This window comes from Copadichromis virginalis, linkage group LG13 (assembly GCF_057382275.1).
Source record: "Copadichromis virginalis isolate Kocher_CV1m ecotype Utaka linkage group LG13, C_Virginalis_male_GT1.1, whole genome shotgun sequence".
Classification (NCBI taxonomy): Eukaryota; Metazoa; Chordata; class Actinopteri; order Cichliformes; family Cichlidae; genus Copadichromis; species Copadichromis virginalis.
Window position 1 is genome coordinate 10,194,289 of NC_140630.1, and position 22,166 is coordinate 10,216,454.

At 37.0% G+C, this 22,166-nt stretch overlaps 1 protein-coding gene across 1 annotated transcript in view; it reads right to left on the reverse strand.

The window, feature by feature from the left end:
• The window catches only part of anapc1 (anaphase promoting complex subunit 1), a 60,343-nt gene extending 41,694 nt beyond the window's left edge, over positions 1–18,649 (reverse strand). The window contains exons 1-22 of the mRNA XM_085477186.1: positions 18,481–18,649; positions 17,451–17,690; positions 16,935–17,099; positions 16,675–16,717; positions 16,492–16,589; positions 14,976–15,058; positions 14,656–14,729; positions 14,426–14,571; positions 14,190–14,347; positions 13,803–13,931; positions 13,502–13,720; positions 13,014–13,109; positions 12,821–12,911; positions 12,001–12,066; positions 11,730–11,867; positions 11,476–11,619; positions 8,895–8,955; positions 6,580–6,635; positions 5,621–5,752; positions 5,227–5,301; positions 3,267–3,386; positions 2,308–2,477 (exon numbers count right to left, since the gene is read on the reverse strand). Of these exons, the coding sequence (XP_085333312.1) occupies positions 2,308–2,477; positions 3,267–3,386; positions 5,227–5,301; positions 5,621–5,752; positions 6,580–6,635; positions 8,895–8,955; positions 11,476–11,619; positions 11,730–11,867; positions 12,001–12,066; positions 12,821–12,911; positions 13,014–13,109; positions 13,502–13,720; positions 13,803–13,931; positions 14,190–14,347; positions 14,426–14,571; positions 14,656–14,729; positions 14,976–15,058; positions 16,492–16,589; positions 16,675–16,717; positions 16,935–17,099; positions 17,451–17,666 (2,480 nt within the window). The 5' untranslated portion in view covers positions 17,667–17,690; positions 18,481–18,649. The remainder of the gene's footprint in view (positions 1–2,307; positions 2,478–3,266; positions 3,387–5,226; positions 5,302–5,620; positions 5,753–6,579; positions 6,636–8,894; positions 8,956–11,475; positions 11,620–11,729; positions 11,868–12,000; positions 12,067–12,820; positions 12,912–13,013; positions 13,110–13,501; positions 13,721–13,802; positions 13,932–14,189; positions 14,348–14,425; positions 14,572–14,655; positions 14,730–14,975; positions 15,059–16,491; positions 16,590–16,674; positions 16,718–16,934; positions 17,100–17,450; positions 17,691–18,480) is intronic.
• Positions 18,650–22,166: the final 3,517 nt, after the last annotated feature.

Sequence of the window (22,166 nt, forward strand, 5' to 3'; positions counted from 1 at the left end):
TTGCTGTATCCGCCACTGTTCACTCTAATGGTTCAGTCACACTAGAGTAAAAACAACCACTGTAGGGACTAGGAAAAAGAAAAAATCGGTGATTATCCTGTGATTGCAAACAGCCAAATTAGTTGCGGTGACCCTAAAACTCTGACCATTTTGGATTGCAAAGCAATTCTAAAGGTCACCTTGAGGGAGGAAACCTGTCTCCAACCAACTGCGGTCCATTGTTGACTAACTCCAACCACTCTCAAACACACAGGCGAAGGTAAGTGCAAATAACTGCCTTCTAATTTATAAATGCAAACAGATTGCAAAAATCAATATGAATCAGTCTGTGCCAATGAGTGCAACTCATCTGTGATGTGTCTCTTTGCAGTAGTGTTCTTGACTCAACTGGTTGCCAACTGTATTCAGGTTCTATTCCTATATAAAATCCAGGTTACTGAGCACCTGTGTCATTTGACAGTTAAATCACAGTCCTGAAATAACTATGTCACTTTTTGAGGTGGATTTTATGAATTACTGTTTCAAAACTCTAAGATTCTTCCAATACTTTATACTGTGCAATTTTTGTGTATGTAAACGTCACCAACAACACAACACAGATTGCATATAATTGCCAACTTGACCCCATTCAACAGCAAACAGATAGCAGATGGACTCCATCTTATTGCTGTTTTATCACTGCTCTGAAACACTGAAGTCGTTTTGAATTTAAAAAAAAAAAAAAAAAAAAAAAAAAACGGTTACAGTTTTGATCTCTACTTGTGCCATAGTCTCCAACCACAGTTTTCCCTAGTTAGACTGTAGTATTAAAAAAGGGACCATAATTTACTTAACAAATGGATATATAAGCAAATATCAAAAGTCAGTAGAATATAAATATCACACTGTATTCATTAATACTTGACATGACCAATTAAGACAAAAAACTCTTCAAGAAAGTGTTTAGTTAGATTACAAGTAAAGTGAAGCCTCATATAACCAAGCTACTTAAAAATATTTATAACACTATAGGAAATGTAGGGAGGATTTTTCTGGCTTACATGTATTTGGGATTGCACCAAAAATGACCTAATCCAGAGAAAAAAAATGAAAAAGAACAACACGGAGAGACTGAGTTTTTCAAAACTGACAATCACGGGTTCACCACTTTAAAGCAGTTAACAGTTAAACTCGGAATAATATTTATCATCACTATCAAATTGGAAAAGAAGGTACTTCTATCATATATTTTGAACTATAAGTGTTGTATCATCTGGGCTAAAGAAGCACCATCAGGTTTGTTATTACTGCACATCCATGATGGTATGAGTGAGGATTAGAGCACATTGCAAAGTTGATTTGTGACTAGTTCATTCTGTTAAAGCACCATTAATGTTGAATATATCTGTATGGATCTGCTAGAGCAACATATGCTCTTATCCAGTGTCCTTTTCAACCAAGACTAAGGAAGATAATGACAAACCACAATGATTATGCAATGCAATAGCATGGCTCTATGATAAAAGTTTAGGAGTTAGCCTTGAAGCTGAAACAGTTGAAATTCATTTTTGCTTTCAAAACTAAAGAAACTGGTCTCTGCAGTTCACAGGCACAGAGGAAACAGACTGGTCATGTCTTGACATTATGTTAACAGGTTGTTTTAGATTTAACATAAAAACAGGTCATCCTAAAACTCCACTGTAAATTCTGCAAAGAAAATTAAAGCAACTGCTCATTTAAGGCATTGAGATTACTTATTTAAAACTGTTATCGTGCCAGTTAAATGCCTAATGAAACCATCAGAATCATCATTTAACCAGCTTAACCAGTTAATAAAGTACAGAGAATGCAAAAATTAGAACCATATTTGCATAACAACCCACATACTGACAATACAGGCCAATTACTCTAAGAGTACTTCATTCTCCCACTCTCCCTATTCTGTTACTGTCATTGTCACCAATAACCGAGGTCACTTAACAACCTGCTGAAGTATATTTCTCAGTAAAGAGCATGGATGGCACACAACACAAGCTTTCACAGAAAACAATGTGTGTTTTTCTTTTCTTCTCGTGGTTTGAGTTCACCAGTGGAAAATTAAACAAGGTTCTGTTTGTTTTGATAAATGTCGCCCAGCTCAAGGCTAGCATTTCTTTACGCCTCATAAAAATAAACAGGATCTTGTAAAAATGTTGGACAAGTATCTTATAGAAAGATTCGGTCATCTGGACAGCCAAAGCCAACTGAATGTAACTTACTTTCCTTATACAAGAAAAAAGAAACATAAAAACCTCAAACACACACACAGACAGCTAGAAGAATGGTTACCTAGCCAGCTGTTGCAGCAGGCAGACTAGTGATGAAGCTCTCGCTCGCTGCAGCTCATCCAGCTGCAGTTCCTGATAGAGCAGATGGAGGACATAGAAGAGTGCAGGGATGTGAGGGAACAGAGGAGCTGAACTGTCCAACTTCAGAGATGGACTGGGGGGAGAAGAAGCCTAGGACATTCAGTGGCAAAAAGAAAGAGCAGAAACATTAAATTAAAGGGGGAACAGGTTAAACAGGATGTAACAGGAGATTTTGTAATTGCCTGGAGATATAACAGCAAACTTATACTGACATGACATCGTGCAAAAACAATCAGGAAGACTACAAGTAAATGCATGCCAATGTCTTTTGCTCTTCTTTGCCAGAATTGTCCCCACAGTTAAGGTGAGCTCCAGCAGCCCTTCAATAACACCAAATGAAATTCGGTGTTATGTTCTTTGCACAATTTTTTACTTACTGTGGTTTTCCTTTAACCAAATTAAAGGTGGTATAGTTGCAGTGTTGAGCTCCCTTTTCTAATAATATTTCATGTTTCAACTATTTTGTCCACAACAATAATCACAAAAAAGGAATATAGGCTAAATAACAGAAAGCACCTCTGTGTATAAAGCAATACAAATCAGCAGTGCTATGGAAACAGAATCAAGGAGACTCAAAAGAAGGTCAGTCAAATCAACATGACTACAGTTTGCTAGTTCACAAAAGTCTGCAGGCATACTGAATATACCTACAATCAGTGTGCTGGGAATCTCTCATTGTTTTATCAGGAAATTTGAATGAGGAAAAAAAATAAGGTGGTGATGGAAGAAGAAGAAGTATGGTTGATTACACCTCTATTTGTGAGCATTAACTCTTATTCCAACAAATCATACCCATAATGTCTAAGCCCAAATACACCAACAAACAAACAGAATCAAAGAACATGCAGTATATGGATTCACCCAGTGTTTGGTACATACAGTGCACAGGCCTTCAGTTTCTGAAGTGACTGTACTATTGCCACTGGCATCCAGTGAAGTGGCAACGGGCAAGAAATTCATCTGACGGTGGTAATGGGACCCCATCAAGTAGTCCCAGTCCTACAGGGAGAGGAAACAAAGATAAACACCAGTCAAAAAGATAGCTTTTAAAACCAGAGACCAAAACATCAAATACAGTCAGTAAAATGTTATGTGAACTGCAAAATGATCTTTGAGACATTTCTGTGCATTTGGTCACTTGACAAGACAGACCGCATTTTGGTCCAACTCATGGCTCTCCATTGTTTATAATTTGATTGGTAAGGGGATGCAGATCGTTAGCAAAATAGAAACAATAATATGAATGATGAATGAGTTTGGAGAAAAAAGGGAGAGGCATGCAATTCAAAGAACATCATCCCTAAAGTGAAACACAGTGGTGGGAGTATTATGGAACTGGAACTGGGAATTTCATCAATTTAGTTTTGAAAGAAAACTTCAAGCAGCAGCAAACTGGGTCTGGATTGTCAGTTCGTCTGCCAACACAACGATGACCCAAAATATGAAGCACTAGATTTTAAAGACCAAAATGATGTTACAGCACAAAGCCCTGATCCTACTGAAAATGTGTGAGGTGAACTGAAGACAAAGGTCGAGTCTATCATCGGGGGGCTTATACTTTTCAGTTTGATTTTGTTTTTCGTGAAATAATTGTGTTTCTGTGGGCAAACTAAAATAATTTAGGTATCCAAATTAAAAATTGGGATGTTTGGAAAAAGCTATGCTGAACATACCTTGCTCTGACTTGGGAAAACCTTCAGAAATGAAATAATTCTAACAATTCTGCCCTCATCTTTACATCTTTGATGCAGCATGAAGACAACAGAGGTAAGAAGCTGACACTGTCGTCCAGTCTAATGTGACTCACACATTTCTTCAGGTCACACACACACACACTACAGCCTAAGCCTCCAGCTAACTGACATTTTCCAACCATATTTTGCTCTAATGAGAACACATTACTTAAGAAGCCAACCAATAATTAGGAATATTTAAAGAAGACTGTGGAGGGGCCACTTCAAGGGTTAAGACTTGGGTTTCAGATTTAGGGTTACAGCAAGGGGAAAGGGAACACATTGTGCCAATGTGAATCTCCTCAATGACAAAAGCACAAATATGTGTAACTATGTTTAGGATTGTAGGACAGATTACAGTCCCCCCCCACTGCCCTCCCTCCTAAGAGTAAACTGGGATTTCCCATCACACAGAGTTCTCCATGACTGTACTGGTTTACTTCTGGTTGCTTCTTTTTTTTCTTTTTTTTACTAAAATGTATTTTTAAAATCTTTAGGTTAAAGGCTTTATTATGTCCTTAAAACTTATAAACACAATAGCAAAAGTAAACAGCAAACAAGCTAAAATGAAAATAGCTGAAACTGTTTCAAAACAACAGTTTCTAAAGCATGAATTTGACCTTTAAAATTACTGTTTAATATAAGAAAGAAAAAGAAAAAATTTTACACTATTTTAGATCATTAATTTAACCAGGGAACTCTTACAGAGAAACAAGAAATTATTTTTCCAGGAAATTCTGGCCAAGGGGCCACCACAAGCAGTATATAGAACAAATGTAACTTTAGTAACTGAGAAAATTAAGACATGGAAAGAAGTCAAGGGATGTTTCATGAGACTAGAAATCATTAGTGATATATATTACTTTCTAAAATCTGCAATTTGGGGGATTCAAAAGTATATAAGTATAATATAAGTATATTCAAGAGTATTGAAGCACTTTCTTTTTGCTGTGTTTTCTTTTATAACACTTGTTTCACTGTCTCACTATGTGAGACAACCCTTGCATGCATAATTGATTGTTAAGGGATTATAAGTCTACAAGCTGTAATCAAGCTTGATAATTGTGCTCTAAAACATCACAACAGCTCACACTTAAGTAACACACCTCATCAGAACCTCCATCGGAGGGACGAGCCTTCTTGGCTGCAATCACTGGAGAGAGAGGCATTTCAAAATGCAGCTGTGAAAGTAGGAAGGAGGACAGGGAGCAAGGTCAAGACATGCAAATTACAGTTTAAAGCCACAATAGGATTTTTCTAGTCAAGAATTTAAAAAAAAAAAAAAAAAAAAAAAAAAGTTCAAAGCAGACCAGGCTTTTGGCTGCCAAGAATCATTTTGTATTAATGTACAAGATTTTTACTGAAAGTTTCATTTTTAAATCTACTCAGTATGACTGCAAATGTCATTAATTATGAAACAAATTGGAAAGCCATTTCTACAATACATTAACTGGAAATTACAATTACAGTTTAAAAAACAAAATACAAATGCTGACTCACATTTCGTGTCCAGGTCAGGCGCTCGGTGTTGTAGCCCATCAGTGTCATGAAGCAGGTGACAAACAGGCTCCACTCTGTGTGGGCACTGGGACCTCCAGGTGCATTGTAGATGTTATACCATTTCACCAAAACCTGTTGCATTTAAAGAATTTAGCAAAACTAAATGAAAATAAAGAGTATATCTGCATGTTTGTGTGAAAATAAAGCCCTGAAAAACATAATTTTGTCATTCAGCCTCTTACTCTACCTAATGAGATCCTATACAATTTCTGCCAAAGCCTAATGAGGCTGTTATTGTATACATTTCCTTCTTTGTTTTTCCTTCTTGATTAGTTGGAGACAGTTAGTTGGTCAACTCTGATGTCATACTCTGTACACTAACCACGACTGAGTAACATTTAAATAAACATGATGGAGAGCTTACGCTCTAAAGGTTTCAGTGCTTATAAATAGCACAGCTTGAGGTTACCTTTCCTGAGTATAAAATTTCCTACACAATATCATACACAAGTCCCAGATTCAGACCATCCTTCTTGATGTCTGGATTTGGATTAAATTGCAAATACATTTACTTAAGACCATCAACACAAGTTTTCCCAATTTTTTGCCCTTCATTTCAGTTTGAAATGCATTTGTGAACATACGATGGCCAAATTCAATTATGTGAAACCTTTCCCAAAAAATTAAATCATGGGTAAAGATCCAGATCCAGACTGACCAATCACAGGTAGAATTTTCATGCAAACCCATCAATAGTTTTTTGAGTAATCATCTGAACGAACACGTACGCACGCACGCGCGCACACACCTCCTTGGTAGAGTTAATAATGCACTGAATTAAAATTATTGGCAGACTGGTTAAGTTGTTATTCTGAATCTTTGCTTGTCTGCGCACAATGTCAAGTTTTTAACTAATACATAATTTGTAACTGAAATTCCACATGTTCACTTCCACCAACCTTCATAGCAGCTTCCTTAGGCAGGATAAAACGAATTGCCTCAAGGCACTTTCTCACTGAAATACACGAAGGGGAACAAGGGAAATAGCAAAAGTGTCACAGTTCATGGTAGTTAGGTGTGAAATTCACAATCATATGAGGCAATTCAGAAAACACACATTTACTAACATTTTTTCTATATAATGGATGGAATTAGATAACCATTGTACAGTTTTATTAGTTATATTACGTTTAAGAATAATAATCATTAAGAATGTGAGAAAACAAAACATTAGTTTTTCTAAGATGCAATAATTTCAAAACAGGAAAAGATGAAATACATAAAAGGTTGCTGGTTGGATTCTCTCAGCTGTAGAAAATGGTGGAAATGTTATTGTAAAAGTGTTAAATTCAGTAAAACCACTGCCTGAATTCTAGGCTTAAAACTAGAGCTAAAACTTTCTAATACTTGTGCTACCAACCACAGACAAATGGAAGTTTAGAAACAAACACAAAAAAAGTGCAATACAATTATTTTTAACAGATTTTTTTTAATGAATCTCATCCTGATCTGACAATTTCCACCTATCATCCTCTACCCCCCAAAAAGAAAAATGGAAATTACAAACTAACTACCACAACAACAGTAATTAGCGCTACCATGTCTCCTAACAACTCTGGCCAATCAGATGCTTAATCAACATCACTGGGAATCTTAATTGGACACCCAGAGTTGGAAAGGTCAAGAAAGAGGTAGCTAAATGCCATTTCATTAGAGGAAGAAAGCCTTGTCTACAGGATCGATTACAAAATAATGGAGAGCAACATATGAACAAGACACAAAGGCAGGTACACAAGGCAGCAAGAGTAATACACACTGCTTAGTGACAATGAAGGCTTTAAAAATAAAAACGAACAAAAGCTAGAAGAGAAGGTTCATGGTCACAGTAGATCCACTAGTGGTAGACAACAGATGAAATCATCCAGCTGACCTCAAAGTTAATTGGTTAGAAAAAAAATATCTGTAATTTAGTTTAATTATTACAAAGTACATGGTCATCAGCTACTATGTGCTATTGGGAAATGAAATCATCGGGGAAATGAATAGGTCTGTCTGCTGTTATACCATAGAGTTTGTTTTACCAGCTGAGTGGTCTTTCCAGAAAAACAAACAGTAATTTTCCATTTCATGTGGAAAATCTTACATAAGAAAACGAAGCAGACAGAGCAGACAGTCAGAATCTTTGGAAAAGTTTGGAAGGTTTAAAGTTAAAAAAGGCATTTATTTTTTTAAGTTAATACCTTTGGATGATTATCTAAAAATGCTGATTAGATAATCAAAGGCTGTGGTACAACATAGCAAGAAAATATATATTATGCAAATCTGTTTGTTGGATCTTAAAAATGTTATTAACCCCCCCCCCCCCCCCCCGGCAGGTACTTTTAAACAACTGAAAGGATAATGACATTTCAGTAAAGCCAAAAGGTGAAAACCTTAACCAAAAAAAAAGAAAAAAAAGAAGTGGCAACAGTGGTTTTATCAGCAGTGGCAAAGATGCTGCCCCACATTTGTTTAGATAAAAGCTGCTAAAAGCTTTTAGTACTACCTGAAAAGAAGAAGATCCCTCCATTTTTATTCCCACTGTGAACTGATGTTAATGGTTTAGCAAAAGAACAGGCTTTTTAAAAACAGTGAAAACACCAAATAGATTTGTTGACTAATTTTTACATCAAGCCTGTGTAAGAGATTACACAATAAGAGCAGATGTGGATATCTGTGCTTCTGCACATCTAAAAACAACTGTGTCATCTTTCCAATTCACCTCAGCATAGCAGGCCATCTGTTTCCAGATATTTTATTACCAGAGGTTCAGACACACATTACATTTCGCTTTCAGTTCATACATGTATGACCTTTCCTTTCCATTTCCTGAAGTAGTTATGATGCACAACATCATTCTGTTAAGCCATATATAAAGATTTGAGCTACATCTATTATTTACAATAGATTTAACTATCCTCTTTAATAGATTAAAAAAAAAAATTAACAATTCTGGTGTTGTGAAAGTGTTTATCAGTGTAATGTTTTGTGCTTGCTGCCCATGTGTGTCTGCCTCATAATGGTCCTCAAGACATCAAGATTATATGTCACTGTGGACACGATGCAGAGAGGCTCTCAAACCTAATTAAAGGACCTCACCGCACTGACTAAGCGATCTGTGTGTGGTCTCACTTAAAATGTACACGCCAACATTGTCGGCTGCAATGTCAACTCTTAAATGTGTGAGAGCGTTTCTTTGATTTATTTTTTTTAAATGTATATATGTGTGACTCACCCAGGTCTGAAGTAGCAATCTCTGGGATAGAAATCCTCAGCATTGTGCCAATGCTTAGTTCCTGGAGAAATTGTGGAGACAGATTGTGCATACATTTAAATTATACTCTTTAAGTTCAATTTCACATCAATTTTATATCAGTGCAAAACAGCTGTTTGTGAGCACAAAACTGATAAAAGACCTCAACAGAGAAAGCCTGATTGCAAATCTCAGAAAAAAGAAACTGGTGTGTGCAATAACTCATTGTCTTCGGGTATACTAGACAGAAACACTAAACAACAGCAAATAACATTTAATTACATGCAGTCAGAAACTTCCTGGCTGCAACTTAAGCTGATTAAACTTTCAAGCACTACTCCAATCACTGATGTCACATCAGGCGTTCTTACAGCATTTTGTCAAAAGTGCAACACACATGAAATTTTCAACCCATAACTTGAAACAAAATGCTTCGAAATATTTCAAATAAAGATTCCTGTATTGATTTGTCATAAAATAAGTAGTCTGATCTTCATCTATAATTAATCTCTGCCTGTACATCCTGTAAAGATCACACCATAAGTAAAACTTGCTAACACCTTTGTTCATGTGTTCATTATAAGAAAAAGATTGAAAAAGGAAAGTTTTGAAGGACAGAATAGAAAGTAACCATTAAAAACATAATTACAAAACATCCCATGTTTGCAAAAGACAAAATGGAGGTTTAACAAAACTTCTTTGCTTTGTTGTTAGGCAAGCTAAACCTGGACCTTCGGTGAAAATTAACAATGTTGAGTTTAGAAGTGAAGAAAAAAATAAATGAATTTTAAAAAAAAAGCACTGCACAACAACACCTAAACATCTACGCAACTCCAAAGAATGGTTTAGTTGTGTTAGGGATGCCTTGAGTCTTTGTTAAAAGAACGATGAATTCTAAATTGTATTCTTTATGCCGGGTCAAGGCATTTCTGGTGTCCAATTCTGGTGTGACTGTGAATGTGAATGAGGACTGTCTCTCTCTATTAGCCTTGTGATGGACTGGCGACCTTCCTAGGGTGTACCTCAGATGGATTTCAGGGCCTTTGTGACCTGAAACTTGGGAGAGTTGGTGGTGTTGGTGATGCAACAAGACAATGACCTAAAGCACACCAGTAAGTCAACAACAGAATAACAGAATTTTTTAAAACGTGCGTTGAAATGGTCAAGTCAAAAGAGTCCCGTCTTCAACCAAATGACTTCCTCTCTCTGCTGGGTTTAATCAAGACATCCCAGAAATACTGATGAACTGAAACAGTTACATGAACACTCCAACAATTCTTCCTGTTGATGTGCAAGTCTAAGAAGCAGCTTCTTGATGCTAAAGAAAACTCAACAAGATATAAATTATAGGGTTCACTTAATATTTCATGATTGCTTGCACTCGTTTTACTTTTCTTCATTTTTTCATTATGTGTTTTATCCAATTGTAAAGTGTCCTTGGGTGTCTTGAATTATTATTACTATATTATTATTGCTATACTTTACGAGTAATCAGTTCACAAGTTGCGGTAATTCCGAGCATTTCCTGTCCTGCAATTATGTATACAGCAGCATTTTTCTGTTGCAGCAAGTTATATCCAATTATTCTACCAGCTGCATCACAGCTAATATCATCAGCTGAAAAGAAAAATAACCAAATCAGTCACTGAGAGCATGCAACTTTCACATTTTCACCAGGATTATAACTGTATATTTCCAATTATTTTGAATAGCTGTGCTCTAGATGGAAAAACAGACCAAAACCTCTCATCACATTTTCTCCAGCAGGTTTTGTCCTGTTCTTGTCATTTTTTCATGAAAGAAACCCTGATGTGAAACTCAACAGGAGCAGGAGGTTTGAAAAGTCCAGTGCACCGCATTAGGAACAATTAGTCTCTGGATTGACATATTGAGGTCTCAAACAGAAATTCAATGAGCAAAGTCAAAAGAGCAGCAGCCTGCAGACAGAAAGCTTTCTGATGATGTATAAGAGAAAGAAACAGTGATGTTTGGCTGGTGTGTAACTTAGAGAATAATGTAAAGTCCTGGAGCTGAAGAGAGTGTCTAGACCAAGTCTGACAGGATTAACCCAAGAGGCAGAAACACAAACAACGTTGCTTTTGTAACCGTCATTCACAAATATGAATGTGCCTGAATCACTTGTGCAGACACAGATAGACATGAGAAACAAGAAACAACACCTTAAGGGAGAGTCTCACTATGTTGTCGTGGTGCAGTAGCAGTCAGTCCAAATTTCACTTGATGCGTTTTTACCCTCCACTGCACTGACAGCTGACAACCATCTTTTGGCAGTTTGTATCCGAAAAGTCCCCTTCTAATAATCAGCTCTGTATATGTCATTAAACTCAGATGAGTTAAAAAATTAGGACACCAAACATTAATTTGAACTTGTGTTTTGTTTTGGCTTTGATTTGATTACATCATCTGTTTCTTGTACTGACTGTGAGTGTGTGGATGACCGATCATCTGAGTTAATTCCCCATGATTACAAAACACACGTTTTACCTATTGTTGAGGGAAAAAAAGGGATCAATGCCATCTATGTTAAACACAGAAAACCTACCAGAGTCACCCGGTTGCAGACAGGATCACGTAAGGCATTGATGTAGGGTGTGGCTGGCTGAAATGTGTAATCCTCCAAAAAGGAAGCATCATGGTGTTTAATGTTTGGACCCCTTAGCCCTGTCACTGGTGAAGGCATGGCATCCTGAAGAGAGGTGTTAAAATAGAGAGGTGAACCAAAGGAGTCAAATGTACCAGATATACAGTACACACTTAAAAAGCAAAGAAAAGTGCATTTACAATGCATGTTAATACCTCATCAAGTCTTTGGAGATGCCTACTGCCAGCGTTAGCAGGTGTGCTAACAGTTTCCACTGGAGTGCTGCGGTGAGGGAGGTGATTGGTCAGGCTGAAGGAGGGTGACAACAGTCCAGGCACAAACACCTTGCTGACCTAGGTGACAGCCAAGAAAGCAATCCCATGATTCATTACACCGTTAAATCAATCAATCAATCAATCAATCAATCAATCAAAAAATCTGAGAACTCAATTGTCATCTACAGGAAGCAAAGGCAGCTGTGCTTACCCTGGTGATTCCTGTATAGAGAACCAAACTACCACAGGCCTCCAGAACTAGCATGGCATCTATACTCTGAGGAGCAAAGTTTCATTGTCAGAAACACGTTGAATGTTACTCCAAAAAAACCAAACAAACAAACAAAAAAAACCTGCTGTAATTTCCCCAACTGTCAACAACTTAATACAAAGAAAATTATCAAATATTCACACAAGATGCTAGAACCTGTAAATGTGCATACTTAAAAAAAATAACTTAAAAGTTGAAATGATAATGAATAAACATAAATCACTGGTTTCTGCTCCAAAATTCAAGCATCCAACTCCATAGTTTTCCTGGTAGTTTTACCATCCAGACGATGGAGAAAACTAAACGTTTCAGGAAAGAATGACCAACCTGATCTAAACTAGAAAAAACATTTTGCTATTAGACTTTTTTGATAGGCATGGACTGGACATAACCACCACTATGATAAATAATTACAGTTTTATTTTTAAAGTTTTAATTACAGTTTTTCACAAAATCCTTTGCGAAACAGATTTATCTCATGTATATACACACATTAGTTCCTGTAGGTAGCAAGGAAAACCTTAATTATATCTTGCAAAACTTGTAATCATCCGGATAAGATTAAAAAAAAATAAAAATAAAAAATAAAAATACAGGAAGGCCTCCTACACAATGTTTACAGCCTGCTAAGGGCTATTTTCAGCACAGTACAGCACCATAAACTTCATACAGACTCTTGACTCTAATGAATACCGTTTTCCCCCGTTTTAACTTTTGCGCTTTCCCTTTCAACTCTCCATGATAGAATTTTATAATGCACCTGCAGAGGCTCCGCATCTTTAGCAGGGATGGTTGTGACAGAGGGGAAGATGAGCTGTGACGTATCATTGCTCTCAATAAACTTCACACATCTGCAGAAAATAAAATGATCATGAAAAAAAAAAAAAGTTAACTTGTGAACTCACATTTCACAACAAATTAAGGTGGACAAAGATGTGTGTATGTTTGTTTACCTGAGCTGTTGGTGAGATTCCACCAGGAAACACAAGTAATGATTCTCACAGAGATCAGAGGTCAGGAATACTTTAGATGCCTGGCTGCTCATTTCCCTGTAAATGGTAAAAAGAGATGCTAACTGATGTCAAACAGCAGAATTTGCTAAATTGGAACAGCCTAAAGCAACAGAAAGAACTGTATTACATAGAATACAAATGATGTCTTTAAAAAAAAAAAAAAAAAAAAAAAAAAAAAAGTTGTGTATTATGCAAACACAAAGAACAAGTTGCTCACAAACTTTGATCTAAAGGCTAATGAACAACTTTGCAAGACCATTCAAGCTTTCATTGCTTATTGTTTTTTCCTTTACTGATTAAAATAGTCTCACATTTACAATACGACAAAAGAGTTACAGGCTTAAAAGCAATTTTTACATTTTTAAGAGCGACCTTTGAGCTAAAACTAGTCAAAAGCTTTGAAGTTAGATTTCAATGCTGCCAATTACCTGTTGGAGCCAGCAGTTACCGCCTCACTCCATAGCTGCTCCATGCAGAGGTCAGGTATGATAGGTTCCATCTCTGGGACCAACACTGTCTCATTGATAGTACTGTTGGGAGATGCTAACAAGCCATGGTGCCCCCTGGGGGATGAGCTGTGCAAAGACGTGTTGAAACGAGCCACACCTGAAAAGGATGGAGCTGCCATGCCTGGAGAGTGGGCACGGCTGAGACAGGAGGACAGGGGATAAGCATTTTTCAGTTTTTACCTATTATGGGTATGGTCCTCATTGGCTAGGTTAACCTCACCTGAGGGCGGCCATGTTGGATATACTCGGAGAATGAACTCGAGAGTGAGTTCCTGGTGAGGATGTGACAATCCTGCTCTGGTGGCTGTGCAAAGCACTGTAGTGGAGGGGAGAGCTGGAACCAACAGCACTGCAGGAAGAAAAACAGTAACCAGGTCAGATGCTGACGTTTTGGTCTCTAAGTTTATAACTTGTAATTATTTTTAAGGCAATATAATCCATTAAGTATCACTTTATTGTTCAGTCTGTATGACACAGCAGCAACCCCAATAACTGAGGAGCTGTCTTTAGACAGTGGGACTTTTGCTTTACTCAGAAATGTAACAAGACGCTAACTAATTCCTGCCCGTCTGCTAATCACTTGATTAGGCTGCTCCACTTTCAGTACCTTGTTCCAGTCCCAAGACCATGCCCACTTGGACCAGTGCCACCAGGGGAGTCATGACGGGAGACATTCCGCAAATGAGAAGTGAGAAAGCCTGAAGCCATCAGACCCAACGGTGTCCCAACCGGTTCTGCCGGACACCGCAGGACTGTAGAGCGCTCCTGACAGGGTTAAAAGGCTTTAGTTTAGGAAGAACTTAGTTGGTTTTAGTGTCTTTGTGTGTATTTATGATCACTCACATCATGTGTGACTTTGCGCAGAGTCCAGACAGAGTGTATTCCTTGAACTGTGTCATATGATACAACTATAGACGGCTGACAGCAGGTGAACACTATCTTCATGGCCGAGTCAGACACATACTGCACACGGGAGCCTTCAAACAGGCCTGGAAAAAAGAATACGCACAAATTCAGGAAAAATATGAAATACGTTCACAAGATCTCATTCTGAGAAGATCAGTGTCTCATACCTGCAGGTTTACACACAACTGGTGCGATCTCATCTAGAGGATGCAGCATGCTGAAAACTGTGGGCAGAGGTTCCCTGTATGGGGTGGAATAAGAGCTCAATCCATCGTTTATATACTTTATGTTTGTGTATGTAGGTCAGTGTAGAAATGTCTGTCACTACATTATTTCACATGGATGCACTGATTAATCGAAACGTGTCATGTAGAATAGAATGCCTTTATTGTCACTATACAGTTGTACAATGAGATACAATGAGATACAGAGATACAGATGTACTTGTGAAGGCATGTGATTGCAAGTGCAGAGTGTGAGCACATACCCAGGGGGGCTGAAATGTGCATCATTTGCTGTGTTTTTACGTTCCATAAGAAGTCCAAACTTTGTTGCCCACACATTTGACACCTTGAAAAGAAAAGACAGTACAGACTCATGAAACATTTTTAACAGATGTCTGGTATCAACAATTTTTAAAAACACTGATGGCAGCCGATGGTACTCCCCAGCCTCCTAGTAGAAGTATGAATTTCCAAATTTTACATCGCCTTGTTCTCATGAGGTCAAGGTTTCTGAGATTCAAACAAGTACAAGATTTTTAGTAGATACACCGATGGTATAATTTTCAAAATCCTATGTGACTTCATTCTTAAGTTATTGCATTCACAAACTTGGGTGTCCATATAGCCCCCTTAAATGCTAAACCATTCAATATTTTGACCTGCATTTAAAACAATACAAAAAACTGCATTCTGTTTACACAGACCCATCCTGACCAGTAAATAATAAAATTCATAGTTAGGTTAAATTTTGTCCAACAATCATGAATAAAGTCTCTGTCAGATATTTATTTTAAGGCTAGAGGTGCCACTTGTTTTCTTTGCTTTCCTAGAGTAGTTTAATACAGCCTTATATAAATGAATATTGAAAAACTGACAATATTCACAAAACTTTGCATTTTACATCCCAACTATTAAAATTCTTATTTAAAAAAATGGTTACTTGTACCATTTTTAAATTATCTTGAATAACTTTCTATTGAAACTAATACTAATGATATTCTCTGCCACTTAAAAACAGCACTGAAAGGTTAAGAAAAGTGCAACACCCTGAGAGCTTCAGTGTCAGGGACACCACAGCAGTGGGGATTCTTCCTGTCACAAAGGCTCTCACAAGGTGTTTCTTGCCTTTCTCACAACACCAACCCACGGTTTGCTTGCCCCTTTATTAAATTCAGTTATTTAGTAAGAGTGTATGTCCAACCTTTCCCGTAAGAAAATATCAAATGCTTTATCACGAATGCCTCAAGTTTAAAAACACAAAAAAACAAAACTCAAACGTTGAAAACACATCCTGAAATCAAATTATATTTTGTTGGTGTGCAACAGACTACTGAGTGAAAGACACTCGTAAATACACAAAGCTATGCACACACATAAACTCACACACACTTACTTCCCACTATCAGTGATGCAAATTTTCTATCATTACTGGTTAACCAGAAAATGGTTAACCAATAATGGCTCTGAGAAATATCCCTAATCCAAACGTGGTGGGTTGTGTGGTTTTAGTTCAGCAGCGAGGTGGGGTAATGTTTCAGAGACTTATGCATCCACTAATCAAATTATCCTTTTATTCAGCAATGTTCTGGAACATGGGAGACACACAAAGAAGCCTGCAGTTACTGCTGCATGTCAGCTTGCATCTGTGTTGAGGTGAAAGTTTAGGTAGTGGAGGTCCAACTGAGTCACACAGATTTAAAAGAATTTTGTGGCTCATGTGTAGACCCATCTCTTTCGCTGGATATAAACATTCCCCATTAATATTGCTCTATACCTCACCTGGAAGGGCAGTGGTGAGATGAAGTCTTTTCCAGTCATGGTGTGAACATTAACACAGCTACTCTGGACAATACACACTGTGAGCTCCACTTCTTCATCTGCAAAACATTAAAAACATTCTGTGTTTTGTTCATCAGGACTGCAATATGAATAAGCAAAAAACTGCACAAAAAGACACAGTACCATCATTCTTCTTGTGAGGAGCAGCAAAGTTGCACCACAAGGCCTGGAAATAATACAAAAAAAAAAAAAAAAACTGTTTCAAGTCTTAGAGCACAGAATCCTGACAATCATCGTGGGTGATATACAATCTATATAGTAAAGCAAAAGCCATACTGATTCCTGACAGAAAACAAGATGGTCCCTCATTTGCCATTAGAAATGAGAATGGACAAGCACAATTATGAGAGACCATGTAGTACACAAAACAATTAGAAACAGACCTGCTGCACTGGGCTGTCAACAGTGAAGGCCTTATATACACTGGAAGCTTGAGCCCTACTACCCTGGCTCCAGACAACCACGTTTCCTGCTGCATAGAGTTCTTCTTCAAATTCCACATCTTCCTCTTTGACTCCCTTGCAGCCCTTCCTAAGCTGCCAAAATTCCTGTCATTCAAAACACATCAACACAAAAACCAAATCAAAACCACATTTGAGCTTAACAACACATTAAGTACTGCAGTGCAGCAGTGTTGTAACAATTGCACTGACTATATTAGTGTAAAAAAATAATTAAAGATTTAAAGTAATTAAAGATATGTTAATGAAAAAACAAATTTAAACGCTTTAGGTGTATTCTATTTACCATTTTCCTTCTTATATTTTTACTGTTTAATACACACCAGTTCCTCTGAAGAGCAGGTCAGGAGAACAATTCAGGCTATCCATTAAATAAGACTGTTAGATGGCCCACTCCTATTATGAAAAATTATAGATCATAATACTAGACACTCTCACCCTCTCTCTCTCCTGCAGACTGACTTCCTGCAGGGACCCCACCAGGCCAGCAGCACCATCTGATGCCCACAGCTCGGAGGCAGGCTGGAGCTCTCTGAGCTGCAGGTTGAAGGCGTTTGGATGGTTCCTGCAGTGCTCGCGGCCAAACGGGACAAATGACTGCAATTCCCCTGCGGCAATCATCGTGGCTGTCTCTTCATACACGACTTCCGACATGAGTTTCAGATATCAGCATTATTTCTGGGAAGAACAGAGTTTGAGGTATAAATAACAGTATTTAAAAGCAAGCAAGACCTTTTTTCAGACACAACTGAAGAGCATCACCAATTTGCGCCATACCAGTCCGTTTAGCTGTAGTATTCATATCCATTATTTAATACGATAAAAAATAAAGTATAGATCCTCGAGACAAGTTTACTGTAGTACTTAAGAACAAAGAGTTTCACATAAACTGTTCTCTTCTGTCATTTTCTCTTTATGACATTAATGATGACATCACTTTTATCAGTAGCTTATCTGTAAAGTACTGTGAATACCAGTGAGTATAAGATGAGGTGTAAATACACTTCCTCTGCGTAAATAACTTTAATTTACTTGACTGAAGGACAGATTGCATTACTGGTGGCTAAAAAATGTTCTCTATTAACACATCGACAACTTAGCTGGCTGAAGCAGGCTCACTGGACCTTTACTATTACTAAAACTATCCCGTTAGAGGGGTCAACATAGTAGGAGATAGAAATCTCATTAACAATTTCCACAGGACTTCCACGGTAGCAAGTTTCTGTTGACTTTGATAGACGCGACATGCTAGAAGTTAGCTGGAAGTTCTTACCTCAAAAACTCCCCCAAACAAAGTTCGGTACTCTACAGAAACTAAGACGCTGTAAATTACATAAATATACAACTTGACAGTCAGCTATGAGTCTGCATGCTGACACTAAACACCATTGAAACGGCCCGACTAGCATGCTAGCTATCGTTAGCTGCAGCTAGCTTTCAGCTTACAAGGAGACATTTAGCCGCTAACCTGATATTAAGGAATAGTCTGGCCCTTGTCGCGGAGTCCTTATCTTTCCTTTCAATGCGTCTCGCTTGAGCACAACGTTGTCACCCTACAAACATAAAAACAAGTGGCAAATTCCGTATTCGCCTATAGCAGGTTTTCAAATGAGCGCGGACATCTTTGCTGTCCCGACATCCCATTCCTCCACGAGTCAGCCAATCAGCAGCGAGGAGGCGATATGTTGACATCTGATAGGCTGCCTCCGTCAGAGCTATGGACACTGCTGTGAAAGACTGATGATCAGGATGTCTTATGTAAGTAATTCAGCCATAAATTAAAAATATAATATAATTAATATAAAATAGAATTTAAAAAATAAAATAATAGTATTTCTAGAAAATCTAGGTATATATAGATATATGAAGATGAAAAATAAATAAATAAAATGAAACTCAGTTGTTTATGTCTTTCTTTAGGGACATTTACTATTAGAGACCATTGGTAAATTTGCACTTGAGGCTTCCAGTAAGGTGAAAGCTGTCGGAAAGGAAAGCAAGAGGCTCAGAGATGTCGAGGATATAAATAATACTGCATAATACTACAAATATTATGTCTTGTAGCAATAAAATGTTTTTGAATATCTATTAAAGTTATTTAAAGCTGCAATTTGATTATGCATTATCCCCATATTTCTGCTGTTCAATCCTTCTATATGTGAGGGCCAGTCTATAAGAACAAATTGGGTTTAAAAGAAGGATGTTTAAAGAAAGATAATCTAAAATATTTTTAGACAGCGAATACATTTCACCAAGGTCTAATATATGATAGAACTGTGAATAATGCAAAGTCCCTCTGTTTAAATATACTGTGACCATAATAGTTCCACTGTAAGTGTTCCAGAGTGACTACAGTGGTTTGACAACAACCATGATTTTTGAGGATGAAATCCTTTGCACTTAAAATAATGAAATATTTATATTTAATTTCTTGTATGTTTATAATACGCTTAAAAATAACCATCAACAGTAACTGTTCTGACCTGGCTGACAGCTATTTCGGTTTATTGAACAGATCAGATGTATTTTTCAGTACTTAATTAATAATTACTTAATTAATTAATTAACTTTTTATTTGTATGCTAAATAAAATACATGAAACAAAATTGAAAAAAACATTGAAAATTATTTAAATTAGTTGATAACCAAAATGAGGTTTGGATGCAAAAACCGTCCACATCTCAAATAGTGATGTTTGACTTTCAGACTTTCAGACTTGATGACGATGTTAAACTTGGAGGATATTAATAAACAGAGCAGAGAAAATAACTGTCACCTCAATTAGGAGTAAATATGCTGATATTTAATGGGGGAAGTAGTGGGTGATTAACAGCATGTCTTCAAAGTCACACAGATATTTAGACTCAATATTCAAAGGAAACTGTCATTTTTATGTTACATTTAAAAGAATATCACATCTGTTTAAATGTTTAACTTCTTTTATTAATTTTCTAATCACATTTTGAACAACACATTTTGCTATGTTTGAAAAGCTATAGTTTACATCATTACTGTAGTTATTTGTAAGAAAAAAAACATTTAGGCCTACTCCAATATTATTAAGAGCAGTTATGTCATGAATTTCATCCTTCTGCCTCAAAGAAATCAAAGTCTGCACAACGTAGTCATGAGAAAATACACTGATGTAGGAAGCTGGGAGTGGCTCGGTGCTCATGGATGTGATGGATGTCGCACTGCAACAAGGTATGATCTGAATGAGTTAACTCTTCCAAATGATATCACTGCAGCTCACTGGGGAGTATGTGTCTGTCAGGGAAGGGAAGGCAGATAAATAAAGTGAGAGAATGTTATTCCATCTCTAACTAACAGCTGTTGTCTTTTCCCGGTCTATTGTGTATTTCACATAATTGCCTGAAAATAACACCAATTTTTGGCTCTAAATTGAATTCTCATCATCCTCTCCTGCATGCTTTCACTAACACTAAATGACTTCTGCCCCAAACTATTGCCTCATTCTGAGTATAATTGACTGATCTGTATCAGTGAATACTCTCCAGATGCTGATTGCAAAAAGAAAACATTAATTATACTGAAATAAAAACAAATACTGCCAAAAATCTTTTGCACTTCTCGGCATCTTCATATTTTCTACAGTTCTCTGTCCTGTCCAGTTATGTAACAGGCAGGATTTTGACCGAAATAAAGAAATACAGTTATGTTGCTGGTAGCTCACAGAACAAACCTAAACAGGGGCAGAAAACACTAGAACACAATGCAGGGAGACACACAACAAGTGAGGGAGGACATGACAAAGAACTAAGGAAAACTCAGGGCATAAATACACATATGAGGTAGTTAGGGAGCAAAGAAACAGCCACAGAATCTAACTAACACGACAAGTGACCAGCAAAATAAAAGATAAAAACACTGAGACAATGAATAACATGCAAAATTGACACAAACAGGGAAGCTAAGAAAATAGCAAGAGACTAAATCAAATAACCCTAAGTAGAATGCTTGCTGAAAATAGACATTAACTGAAACTTGATGACTAAATTATAACCAAGAACCAAAAAAACGCCTTCATTCCAAGAACACAGGAAATCATAAATGAGAAGAAACTCTTAACTAAGAACAAAGAATAACAAACTCAAAACACTGGGTCAAACACTGAGGACCATGGCACCCACTTGCTAAACAAGCTTGGACTTATAAGCATGTTTCTAATACTAAAAGAATGTGCAGTCCACATCATTTCTCCTCTTCCATGGCATGTTGTTGCCCTTGTAAAATGTTTACAGGTAGATCCTTAAATACATGGACAAAAATGCAATTTTTGTAATTTTGCATTTGTATACCAACACACTGATTTTAAATCGGGCAATCAAGATGTAAAGAAAGTGAAGATTCAGCTTTAATTCATTGCAGTGGGTTTAATAAATCGTATATTGTCATATGAAATGTTTAGGAATTGCATTGGTTTTTGTACAGTCTCCCATTTTCAGACTCTCAAAAGTAACTGGACAATAATTAATTAGCAAAAATGTAGTAATTACTAATTCCTAATTTCTAACTAATACAATATTTTTTAGGGAGGAAAAAGTTTTTAACTCTCAAGGGTCATCTATTAATCGATCAACACACAAAATTTCATAACTTCAACTGATGATTTTGTTGTCATAAACAAAGTTTCCTCATTTAGAAAAAGACAAGGATCATTAAATTCCATGGCATTATAAATAAGAATGTGTTTTTCATATATCAGCTTGACTTATTTGGCCCTAAGAAAAACTATATAAACAGTAAAAGTTGTAGTAACAGAGTTGATTTATGTAAATTCTACTGCAGAGCAACCTTCTAAGGTGTTTTTGAGTACAAAAGAACAAATCCAAGAAAGAATTATTGCACAAGTTGTTATTATATTGGATAAAATTGGATTTTTTTTGTGCTGCCTTTCCATGAAAATGAAGACTTTACAACACTATATCTCAACATATAACGCTCATATAACCATGACAGATACCTCATTACACTCTTTTAGCTGTGGCAGATTGGCTCTTTTTGGTGAGGTCATCTTGCCATAGATGCTCGGACTTCATTACTGAGGGGTTGTGGTGACCCACTGAAGCCAGCTGGGCAGGGACACTGATAAAGTCGCACTCTAGCAGTTGAGAGAAATTGCTTAAATGTTCC